Source organism: Meles meles, chromosome 5 (genome assembly GCF_922984935.1).
Source record: "Meles meles chromosome 5, mMelMel3.1 paternal haplotype, whole genome shotgun sequence".
NCBI classification, from domain to species: Eukaryota; Metazoa; Chordata; class Mammalia; order Carnivora; family Mustelidae; genus Meles; species Meles meles.
In genome coordinates, this window is record NC_060070.1 from 94,265,283 (window position 1) to 94,278,160 (window position 12,878).

At 46.6% G+C, this 12,878-nt stretch overlaps 1 protein-coding gene across 2 annotated transcripts in view; it reads right to left on the bottom strand.

Annotated features, from left to right (window-relative positions):
- The window catches only part of CLIC5 (chloride intracellular channel 5), a 157,144-nt gene that overhangs the window by 36,761 nt on the left and 107,505 nt on the right, over positions 1 to 12,878 (bottom strand). For both annotated transcript variants that reach the window (XM_046004416.1, XM_046004417.1), the window contains exons 2-3: positions 10,852 to 10,961; positions 7,376 to 7,501 (exon numbers count right to left, since the gene is read on the bottom strand). In XM_046004416.1, the coding sequence (XP_045860372.1) occupies positions 7,376 to 7,501; positions 10,852 to 10,961 (236 nt within the window). The remainder of the gene's footprint in view (positions 1 to 7,375; positions 7,502 to 10,851; positions 10,962 to 12,878) is intronic.

A 12,878-nucleotide genomic window follows, 5' to 3' on the forward strand; every position in this document is an offset into this window, starting at 1 on the left:
TCACCTTGGCACAGGTTTTCATGTGAAGCCAGAAGATAAGAGGCAGACCCGAGTTAGGACAAGTTTCTATTGTCTCTAAAGCTGAATGAGATACACTTGCCTGCGTGGGCATCACTGGCTTCAACCCCTTAGCACCCTCAGATTTTCTAGGAATGTCATCTCACAAAAATTGTATGGGTAGGGCCATGTAGGGGTGGAATGAGATGAGGGACGGTGGCTTACTTATCATCATTATCAGCTGTGTGGATCTTTGTGATCTCCGGGTGAATAGTGGTCTACTGCCCACTGTTGGATTGCTTTGTGTTAAAAAGAAAATACCTTTTAAATTTCCTTTAATGTTGTAAGTCATGTGAATGAAAGTCTTTAAAAATTATTTGTTGTTTTCTTTCCTTTCCTCCCCTCCCCTTCACTTTCCTTTCTTTCCTTCCTTCTTTCTTCCCTTCTTTCTCCTTCTCTCTCTTAATCTCTCTCTTTCTTTTTTAAAGATTTCATTTATTTATTTGACAGAGAGAGATCACAAGTAGGCAGAGAGGCAGGCAGAGAGAGGGAGGGAAGCAGGCTCCCTGCTGAGCAGAGAGCCCGATGTGGGACTCAATCCCAGGACCCTGAGATCATGACCCGAGCCGAAGGCAGCAGCCTAACCCACTGAGCCACCCAGGCGCCCCTCTTAATCTCTCTCTTTTTTGCTGCTGCTTTTCGATTGGCCCAATAGCTAAGCTAGGACTGACTACCCAGTCTTGTGCCTTGCTAGGTGACTGTTTAATTTCCGATATTGCCATCGGAGGACTCTTCAGAAAGTCAGGGGGTCCAGCCCTCTGCCATCAGGCAGATACAGAAGGCATTCTGGTCCTCATTCTACAGGGAAGACAACTAGAGACCAGAGAGGTAAAATGGCTCTTGAAGGACCCACAGATCATAAATCATTGGGGGACCGTGAGAACCCAGCCTGCCCCTGGGCCAGCGTTCTTCCTGTTCCGTCACACCACTGCTTTGACACCTGCAAAAGCTAACTTGTACTGAGTGCCTGCTATGTGCTGGGCACGGTTTTAGCCCCTTTACAAAGTGTATGTATCACTTAGTCTTCACAATCCTGTTGGTACTCTGATCGGGCTCATTTCCCACGTGAGAAAAAGGAGGCCCAGAAAATTTAAGCCATTTGCCTAATGTCACGTGCCTAGGTGGCAAAGCCAGGATCAACCCAGGCAGCTTCACTCTGGAAGCCCAGCTCTTCAGTTCTGTGTTCTGTGGCCTCTCATGGACTCAGCTCTTCACCCTTAAAGCCCCACAGCCCTCCCTCCAGCTCAGCTGAGCACCATGAGTGCACTCTCCATCCGTCTGCAGATGGCGCTCTGCACAGGTCCTGCACGAATGTCTTCCTGAACATACTGGAAATAAGCAGATTCATCTGCTGTCCCTGGGGGTACCAGGCAAGTTTCCTGCAAGATACTAGGTAAGACAAGCCATAGCAATTTAAGATCATCCTTCCCCATTTTGGCCTTTGCACACAGAATCTGGTAGGTTCTCAGAACTGATTGCTTTAAATTATTATTAATACATACCAAGTGCTCTGTGCTCTTGTTTGGTAAGGTAAAAAAAGAAGGGTCTAAAAAACGCATTTTCAGTAGACTATTTGTTTGGGTTGGTTGTTTTGTTTTGCTTTATGCCATCATTTGACCAGACTGGCAATAATCTGACCATTTCTTCACCATCAGTGTGGGCCCAACATGAGTAGATAGAACCAAATCTGAGACGCGCGACAAAGGGCCACATGCTCAGGGAAAGCAGGTGAGAGCTGGCCTGTCTTCTAAGCGCTATGATTTCCTGAGACTTTACTGTACAGCTTAATGTCCCATCCGAAGTTTGTCTTTGTGGGAAATGCGTATCCAAATATTAATCTCATGGATTTTGGTAACTAGACTTGAGGAGGCTGCTCTACTGGGATGTTAAAGGCGTTCATGTTCGCTCTGTATTTATACCATATTTTGTATATGCAGATAGGTGGGCTACAGAGTACATTCTGTTTCTCTAGAACTCTGTTCACTCATAGGAACATCTTTGAAAAAAAGACTGTGATGTGATCTGATGTGAAAAAAGACGTGGTGGATTTTTCTTAACTCGGGAATTAGTGAACTGCAGTCCACAGGACAGGTGCAGCCCAATATCTGTTTATATACCTCTCATGAGCTAAGAATAGTTTTTTAACATTTTAATTTTAATTTTTTAATTTTTTTTTTATTTTTTTAAAGCTTTTATTTATTTAGTTGACAGAGAGAGACACAGGGAGCCCGATGCGGGGCTCGATCCCAGGACCCTGGGATCATGACCTGAGCCAAAGGCAGATGCTTAACGACTAAGCCACCCATACACCCCCCCCCTTTTTTTTTAACATTTTTAAGTCACTGAAAAAAATCAAAAGGAGGATGGTATTTTGTGGCCTATGAAAATAATATGAAATTCCTACTTCAGTAATCATACATTTTCTTAGAACACAGCCACTTACACTCATTGACAAGTCATATATGGCTGTTTTCACTCTACAGCAGCAGAGCTGTGACATAGACTCTACGGCCCCCGGAGCCAAAAAGACTTACTATCTAGCCCCTTACAGAGAAGTTTGTTGACCTCTGCTCTAACTGATGACAATTTCTCTCCATTCTGTTTTTAAGAGCTCTTATTTCAAATGCATTCATCTTAGACTTACACTTAAGTTTCATTCTGGAATACAAAATAGTTGGCCTCTCACACACAAAAAAATTTTTTGTAAATAGTAGTGAAATATATTTATTATATAGATATATATTATCATATAATTGTATTATATATAAATATTAAAATATATGTGTATTACTACATATAATATATGTAACATATGATGTGTGTGTGTGTGTGTTTGTGTGTGTGTGTATGCAGATGGAAGTACTCTAACTGGCTTAGGGCCCCCATCGACTTCTCACTGACTAGCCCCAGGCCACCATGCCACCGAACACAAGGGGCCCACGCAATAAATCCAGCATGCATTAAGCATCCACCATGGCCAGGTCCTGCCCCTGGTGTTGGGGATACCTTGCAGAAAGAGAGATAATTCTTCCCTGATGGAGGGGCCTCTGCTGATCCTAGGGGCTCCTCTGGCATCTTGAACGTTGACCCTCCTTTTTCTAATGAGCTGAAAAGTTCTTTCCCTTTTCCTTTATTCCTGCTTCTTCATCTCACCAAGCCCTCACTTGAAAAGCAGGTTAATGCCTCTGACTCTTCTGATCCTTGGCCGTGTGCTTGTTTGTCTTGTCTCTGCTAATTAAGCAAATGATCCTTAGAGGTAGACATGGTCTGGCTTAATCATTAAGAGACATCCCTTGGGATCTGCAGTTTTAAGACAAACGTCCTTAGGATTGCCTCTGGAAGACGGTCACCTAGCTTTCTAATTGACTTAGCTTTCTAATACTTCAAGATGCCGCTTCATGAGTTTTTTCCTCGATGTCCGGCACTATGCTCAGTAGTATCATCTTTTATGACAATCCCACGAGATCAACATTACAATCATTATCTTACAGATGTGAGAATTAAAGATTAAATATCCACGCGCTTCTCTGCATTTCCCAGCTCTTGCCTCTCGGTTAGATGGAGTCATGCGACCGTATTCTGGCCAATAGGTTGAGAGGGGACGTGATATGACCACTCACAGCCCTGGCCCTTAAAAACATTTGGCACAAACCTTCTTACTTTTTCTCTGCTGAAGGAGTCTTGGGGGTCACATATTCCAAAGGCTACAATACAGAAGAGGGCCATCCTGCCCACTTAGACTTGGCCAGAGTGAGAAATAAACTGTACTCTGCTACACTACCGAGATTTTGTGGCTGATTTGTGTGGCACGACCTCATGGTATGGATCGGAACGCAAGCCATTCTAACCCCAAAGTCCATCTTCTCAGCCACCATGCGATCCTGCCCTTGGTACCAATGCTGCTTCTCTACTTCCCGGAGGGTGAGAAGAAGCATTCCTATTTTTATCAGTTGTGAGAGATCTACAAACACTTCTCAAAATAATGAATTCAAAGCGTCTTCCACTTCTGGCAATGTTCTGGACCCCGTCTGTCCTCAGCACGTACTTGCTAGTTGACTGACTACTTGCCGTACCATGATATATTATCAGTTTGCCCTCCTGACTTCTTCTCATAGCATCTATGCACGAGGGGTATTTTAAATAATAACCAGCTCTGGAAAAGCACTTTGAGATCCTCACGGGATCATAGAGCTTCTGCTGAAAGACATCTTCGGGACTACGTGGTTCCACCCCCTCATGGGAAATGGGAGGAAATGGGAGAGAGGCTGGCTCAAGGCTATCCACACTACAGAAAGGTGGCCAGAGTCTGTTCTCCTGCCTCTCAGTTCTGGATCCTCTGAGCTCTGGCCACTCTATGGAGGTGAAAGGTGAGGCCCAGCCCGCTTCAACCATAATCGCAACACTGATCCCAGTGCTTCCCTGTTGAATGGTAACTGGGCCGGTCTTAGGAAAGAAAGCGAAGTTAGTCTCATTTAGAAACTACTTGAGACTTCCTGAATTTCTTTGACACCAAATGCTTTGTGGGACCAAATATGATTTAAAAAAAAAAATGGTTGGAGTGTTTGCATGTGGTTTTTTCCTTTAAAAAATAAAGCTAAGGGGAAAAAGGCTACCACAGTTTCTTGGCTTTCTGGCAGCTTTTACAAACAGTGGTGTGATGAGAAACACATGGCAGAACAGCCTTCAGTGAAGAGTTCTGGGGGCTTTGCTGCCCCCTAGAGCCAGAAGGTCAAGCTGCACTCCTCCAGGGGCCTCTACTATGGGCCACAGGGGCCTCTCTGCTCAAATCAGTGGGCAGCCAGCCGGGGCCCAGGGCTTGTTGTCTTCTTTTGTGGGGCTGAGGCACTGGCTTGGGGGCATTTACTGGAAGGTAATTATGGCCTCTGGCCCAGTATGACCCATACAAAGTCATCTCAAGGGCATTCCTGTGGACTCCAGGACATTGCCAGTCTCGTCACTAGGCCCGCCATCTTGGTGGCATTCTCAAGACATGCATTTGAACAGTTCTGAGGTCCTGCTACTTGGGTGTGGTGGACTGTTGCATCACTGACACGTTAGAAATGCATGAAGGAAAACCTCCCACACACCACTGCAGTCCAGAAAACGACGCAGACCAGAGGAAGCAGAACTTAGGACAGGTAATGTGCGTGGAGGGGGAAGAGATGAGGGAATGTCTGTGTCAGACACTGTGTAGTTATTTGGATCATGGCTATAAGAGAAGAGGGAGTGTCTGTGTCAGACACCGGGTAGCTCTATTTGGATCATGGCAACTTTTTGGAATCTGATGAAATGACGGTGGATCTGATGATGGTTGTCCTCTGGAAGAACATACATGTGCACTGGGGGCATGTACTTCTGGGGGTCTCCCAGGCCCCCTTGGTCCCACCGTGGATATTGGGCTGGACAACCCTGAGGAAGAAAAGGAGCCTGGGAAAGACACAGCCAGTCAGGGTTGAGGGAGCCTGGCTAACGTGGGTGTGAAGAATGGGAGAGGCTCTCCGGTCATCCTTTTCCACACAATGGGACAGAGGCTGCGAGCAGAGAAGGAACATTCAAGGGAGCACAGCCCATGGCTGGTGGAACTAAGACAGCAGGCCTCAGGCGTGGGGGCTCAGCCCAGCCCTGCGTACCTCCATCGACTGGCCTGGCAAAGGGCCTGTGGGACAGCCTGCTTCCCACTGCTCCTGTTTCCCATTCCCCACTGGCCTAGAGAAAAGTGGTCACTCCTAAGCATGAGTATTACTCCTCAGAGGAAAGCAGCTTTCCCTTCTCAGTCCCTCATGCATGGTCTAAACTCCGTTCAGTTACTGCAAACGGCACTGATTTTCTAGTGTGGGCTTTCAAACCAGCACCAGCGACGAAGCTGAGTCACAGGATTGGGGAATGGCACCAGAGCCCTCCCAGGACGCTTTCAGCACAGTGGCTGGCTGGCCCCCTGTTTGGGGATGCTGTGGCTTCTGGTGGTGGCTGAGATAGTGGTGATGTCCGGGTTAATCAATACCCTCATTTAAAGTCTACATTCAGTTGCTTCCAATGGGCCGGCGGCAGCTTTCCACTCTCAGTGTGAAATTAAACCGCCCTAAGGTGGATGACAAAGAATATTTTTTAGGAAGAATGTATAAACATTAAGGCCTAACCAGAGCATGGACTGGGAATTTTAATTTAACAGTCACTTGTTACAGATGTGACCTTGGGCAAGTGACTCAACCTCTCGATGCCTCAGTTTCCCCAGCTGTAAAACGAGACTAGGCAATATCTATCTCCTGGGACACTTGAGGGCTATAAAAGTATTGCTAAATAAATATAACTTCAAAATAAATGCAAGATCCATTTATTTTGGTTTCCAGTGGCCCACTCCCTCTTATTTTAGGTGCTGAGTAGATACTGAGTCTTTCTTCCCCTCTCTGCCCCCAGTTCACGGTCACTGCCTTAGTTCAGCCACATGGCCTGTCTTTTGTGACCATCACCAGGTGGCTTCCGCTAATTGATTTCTTCACCTCCAACTTCTCCCTCCTCTGCCCTACTCATCTTCCCACTCCCCCAAAGTAAGCCTGAAACCTGACTCTGAACGCTTTTGCTTCAAACTTTTCAGTGGCTCTCCTCCAGGGTGGAGTATGTGTGAGACTTACCTGTACGAAATCTTCCTCTAGTTAAAACAAAACAGTGTGGTTGTTCTAATCCCTGATTATACTAGAGTATAAGGAATGAGTCTAGTTTCCTGTAACTTTCAGAATTAATTTTCCTTCCCTCTGCACCTGTTTTTCCATCAGGAGCAGCTGGTCTACCAGAGAGCCTATAGCCCTCCAGTCCCTTCTCCCACCCTCAAACCCTCAGGGCTGACTTTAGAAGAGGAGTCAGTTTTTTCCTCTTTGATTATAGGCTTCAAACAGACCTGATCGGATTTGTGACTTTATACTTGGGTATGGATTTAAGTCATAGGGTTACTTCTCTCCTGGCTTACTCTAATTTCGTCAGCCTTCCAACTCTCATTTTAAAATGGGGGAGACTTTGCCCTCGTTTAGGGGTCTTTTAGGCATAATGAATGGGGGAGGACTCGTGTAGGGAGACGGAAAGGCGGCACCCTTCCCAGAGTTCTGTCGAGGAGGTATATCCTGTTCATAGGGATGTCCACCCTTGGAGTTGTACTTGGCAGAGCAGTTTTAAGACTGGCAGCTCTCTGGGTTTGAGAAGAGGGTCCTACGCTCTGGACTGATGCAGCTCCTTTGGAAATCTGCCTCCTCGAAACTAACACTGTGCTTCTCTAATTCCAACACGGACCCACCCCTGCCATTAGCTTCAGAAATAAGCAGCTCATTACTTTTCAGGAGCCAAAGTCTCCTCCAGGAATTCCTCGATCTTATTGACGTCAGTCTTCACATCCCCGTTGAAGGTCAGGAAGGGCGGATGGGTGCCAGGGGCAAGGTTGTGCAGGTCGGCCGGCTTTCTGTAGAGAGATCGAGATTCAGGAGGTGGCTTACGCTGGGGCACCTCAACTTTGGAGGAACCTACAACTTATAAATTAGACTCCCCAGTTTGTCCAGCATGCCTCTCGGCAAAACAGACTTCCGTTGGGGGCGGGTAGAGCAGGGGAGTTTCGAGAAAGTTCTGGAGGGATGTGGTGTGACATAGGAGGCCTGTCCTGCAGAAGTCATGAGAATAAGTCAAGATGAAGGAGCTGCGTTTTACTGAAAAGCAGAGCGACGGCAGGTGGCCATCTAAATGAGCGCCAAGATTTTAATACCCAGGGCAAAGGTTGGGCTCTGCTTTCAAAAGGTCCTTCACCACTTAGCTTAACAAAAATGAACTCTGTAGGATGCCAAACTTTAAAAATCAAAGAATTACATCTTATGTTTATACTAAGAGCTATCTTCTGTGTTGTTAAGAGTATATGCAACAGGAGAGGAAGTGGCCTTGGGGTCACCATGACCCCGATCCTACCCAAGGGCGTGCTTCCATGCTTCCACCAGCTGGTGGAAATGCAAGAGCACAGTTGGAGCACAGTGAGAGAAGGAGGGTTGGCGGATAGGGGACAGGGCAGGGGCATGGGGCGGGGGCAGTGCCAAAGGAAACAGTAAGGAAGAGGAGGAACTACAAAGCACGCGTCCCTGCGCCCAGCTGGAACATCAGATCCACCCCAAATGCTCTTGCCGAGAACGCAACCCTTGCAGGAGTCAGGAGTCGAAAACATTGGATGAAGCAACTGAAGAAAAGTAAACAAGGGGAAGAGAAGTCTGTAATGAAACAAATTCCTGGCGTAATCAGTTTGGGAGGGTAAGGGAAGAATTTCAATTACGGTGCTACTCCCCTATCGCTCCCTAAACACACATCCTCTCCAGCTACATTGTGTGGCACTTGGAACTCCTGAGACAGCTGGGACCGAGAGTGGTTTTAAGATCTCATCTACTCTGTCCCTTTGTTTACTTGGTGGGCGTCCCTCCTTTGGACAATGAGAGGACATTCTTTCCCTCCTCCTCGTGTTTTTCAGAGCTGACACAAGGCAGAAGTGCCTGGGTTCTCAGCAGGGTGGCGAAATCTATACTCATTTTATTTTTCGGCCATTACCTCTCTGTGGCTTAAAGAAACAGAGTTCTCTTTTTTTTCCCCCGTGACTCAAGAGAACAGGGGCCCCAAGAGTCTGGCATCGCTGGGAGGTGCTGCCTACGGTGGCTGCTGCTCTTCCAGCCAAAGAGAGGCTGGTCAGCTGCGGACCTCTCTCTTCGTGGACCCTCTTCAGCATTTTTGGCTCAAATTACGCAATTCGTGTTTAGGTCTATAGGCCAGGTCTAACTGACGGACTATTTCATCTGTGTCGGTCCTCTGTCCTGACTGCCTCACCAGCTCCGGAGAGAAGGGGCGATGCTAAGAAAAGTCAGTGTGTTGTGCCTGCTCTGAGCCAGGCGCAGTCCCAAACGTACCTGCTCCCCATGGCCTGCCTCATGACATCCCCACAGGTCCTCTGCAGACGAGGCCGTGCTTCTGTCCCCATCGTACAGACGAGCAAACAGAGGCTCAGACCAACAGAAGAACCTCATTCCAGGTCACTTGCCCAACAGATGATGGTGCCAGGATAAGAAACGAATATTCTCCAAAATTGCTGAACTTTGTCGTTTTGCATGTTTTTTTTAAAAGTCCTTAACTCTGTATCATAGATACGTTTTCTTTCTTCGCTTTTGTTTCTTTCCTTTTCTATCCTTTTTAAAAAATTAGCAAATTTATTTATTCATTTGTTTATTTATTTATTGCAGTAAGAAAGTTTCCTTATCTACTGACCTGGAGTTGGGCTATTGCGCAGCCTGCCTCCACGGGCGTTGGTGGGTCAGATAACAGATATGAAAGAGCAACATAAGCATCTGAGGAACGCTGAGGTGGCTTCCTTTCCCATTCCAATCCCCAGCCAAGCACACAAGCGCACTCTTGCCGATGATAATCCAGAGGAGGGAGGATGAAACCTGAGGCCTGGGCTTGGTCTGTCCATTCAGGAAAGCATCTTTGAAGCCGAGGGAGCCTCCTAACCAGAGGCTGGCCGCTATAGGGACAGGGCGAGAGGGAGTCCAGCCTGACAGAGGGGGCTAGGTCACGGTGAGAAGCGTTGGGAGACAATGTTGGGAATGCTGAAGATCGGACAAAGAGCTACAGGCGGGTTTATTCCACGGGCAACGGGAAGGATCAGAAGGTTTTCTGAGTGGGGAAGCCACATGACTAAAGGACTATTTTAGGGAGAATGACTTGAGGATAACATAAAGGATGGATCAGAGAGAAAGAGAGAGAGAACCTGGAAAGATGATGTCCAGTTGGAAGAACAAAGAGGCAGCTGGCTGGCAGTGGTGGGACCCGAGGCCAGTGTGAGCTTAGGGAATGGATGAGAGGCCTCAGAGGTGAACCACAGCACATTGGGACAATGCCCTGCCTTTGGCGACTGGTTGACAGGGAGGTGGCAAGAGAAGGGAGCTGGAAATTCTCCAGTGCTTAGAAAGTGGAAGAACCCAGGGATTCAGGAGGGGAGCTCAACTCAAAGGGGAAACGACAGATAAAAGTTTTGACGTCTAGATTTTAAAGTGATAATAGAAAATGCAAGTAGAAATTGCTCTAGAGATTTCTAGATGGTAGGGTCCTGGATATAGCATAATCTACATAAACGTGACATGTAGAATATGTTAAACTCACCAGGGAAGAAGCTATACAGGCAGAGGCTAGAGGTTCAGGAAGGGAGCCTTGAGCTCCTCTGCATTGAAAGGACAGGTGGAAGACAGGAAGCAGGATATGGGCCTGAAAGGAGTGGCTCTTGATAGTGAATGATCCCTGGTATTTTTAACGACCATTAAAAGTGCATGAGCAACTCTCCATCCCAGCCTATAATTCAGAATGCTCACACTAAGGAATTCCAAAAATGAGAGCAATTCAGGGGAGATGGTTGGATGCCAACAGCCTGGAAACTCAGGAGTCTTACATATGAAGTCCTACTAGGGTCCCCCAGCTTGGGATGCTAGTACTGCTGGAATGGCTGACTCCTGGATTTTAAGATATGCATGTCTACCTCTGGGCCACTCTCCGTTGCATATCCAATAATTATTCCTTCCCACTTTCTTGCTACTAACAAACACCTCATTAGTTTGGGCAGAGAAATGCTCTGACCCAGGTCCATCTCTAATAAGTGGGGATGGGCCCTGTGACACGTGGTCCATGCGGTGAGAGCAGGAGGCTGCTGGAAGTCATGGACAGGCTTTTGCCCTCCCTCACAGAAAGTTCTCCGTTCGTGCGGCCAAACACATCCCTCCTTAATACGGCATTGTTTACCTTTTCAGATCCACAGTGGTGACATTGAACACAACGCCTTTCAGCCAGAGGATCATAAAGAGACGCTGAGAGAAGGGACAGTTGCCAATGCTTTCCCCATCGATTCCAGCCTAGAAAGAAGAGAAAAGAACCAGAATCCTAAATCAGCATGTGCACATTAGCAAGAAGGAATATACACCCAATGGAGAACTGGCTAAAACCATGACCCAACCTAACTTCAAAGGCAGTTGCCCCAGGTTATTGTCCTCTTCCTCAAGTCTATGCTGGGCAACGCCTGGCACATGGTCAGGACTCAATAAATAGGTGCTGGACTGAATTTGAGTTCCCAGCATGGCGACTACGTAGTCATAACTTTCTGAAACTATAGGACCCTACATCTCAGGATAAAGGGAGACCTTCTACATCTCTCAGTCTAACATAAATGATATTGGACCACCAACTTCAATACTCCCAGGTAATCATCTAGTTTATGCCTAAATGTCTTCACATACCAGTAATTTGTATCTCTCAAAGCACTCCATTCTGAGGGTAGTTCTAACTACTAGAAATGCTTTCCTTTGGCTATACCTAGCCAAACTATGTTCCTCTCTAATTTACTCTGTTGTACCCTTTGGTCTTTGCTCCATGATATATCACGAGTTAAAAAAGCTCAGACTTTGACCCCATCTCCCTATACCTAGAAGGCAGAATCAATATTTTAATCAACAGCCCCCTTAGTTCTGACTAGTACTTCAACTTCCGCGTCAATAAGCCATCATTTATTAAACTATCCCTTTTATTTGATTAATGCAAATTCACTCTCAATATGTACAAGGCTTTGGAGAAAATTAGGGGATTCAAAAAAATGCATTTAACCAAGGAGCTTGTGGCCTCCTGTGGGGTTGGCTGGCAGATAGGGCAGGAACAATATCAGATAGCCCTACTGAGTCCTTGCAAAATTCTGCTCACTAGATTTCCCTTTCTTAGAACCATTCTCAAAATAGCGTGGTTTTTTTCATTTTTACTTTTGTTTCTGTTTTATCATCTGAAAGGCACGCCTAGTTTTATTTCTGAGTGGGCTGCAGAGACATGAATTTTATAACGACTTCATTTTCAGCAAATGCATGAACAAAAAAATAGTTGGGTAACTGATCTCTGTATAATTCATTTCCACGGAGTGGTTTATGAGTCCCTGACATGGTACTTAGGGGGAGAAATCACCCATTCACTTAAGTTCACTGGTGGCTCCCCTGTAAACCGTGGCCCCATCAGGTGGCTAGGAGGCCCCCGGGCTTCCTGGCAAAGCTGGAAACAACTCAAACAACATACTGGAATGAGGGTTTATTAATATTTTTTTAAAAGAAGGAGAAAAAAAAAAACACACTCCCAAAATGCAGCACAGTATTTTCCCCTCTGAGGTTTGTTTTGCTGTGGCATTTGGACGGGGAGGGGCTGATGCCTTCTTTCATACATAAGAGTCTAATTGTATGCTTATTTCTACCTTGCAAATTGCTCCCAGCAGAGGCTCAGGTTTATCACGGAAAACTGGCGCCTTTGACGGTGTTGGTTGTAGGTAATTGCTATGAAATTACAGTTATTCTACCTCTCTCTTAACGATCCCCAAAGCCCCATCCTTATTCAGGTCTCGCTTTTCCTCTGTGCTGCAAACAGACCCACTCCTGAGCAGCTGAGACACCACAGGCTCCGTTATACAAAATCGGAAAGGCGGGAGGCCACATTGTGGGCAACACGCCTACCCACAGAGCTAGAGTTACTGATAAAGCCTCACTCAGACAGGCGACTATTAATTTAATAATAGGTGCTCACTGGAGTTTATAATGTTGGCTCCCTAAGGCCTTCCCAAGAAGCATTCCTCGGGCACCTGGTCCCTGGTCGTTTAAGACATCCTGACGAAGGAAATCTTCCCCAGGGCTCATCAGAAGTGACAAGGAAAGAATTAAAAAACAAAACCCAAAGCCATATCCGCGTACTGTCACCCACTTTGCCTCTGGTGGGGGCAGGTGGGGGGGGTGGTAATGATAAGGGAA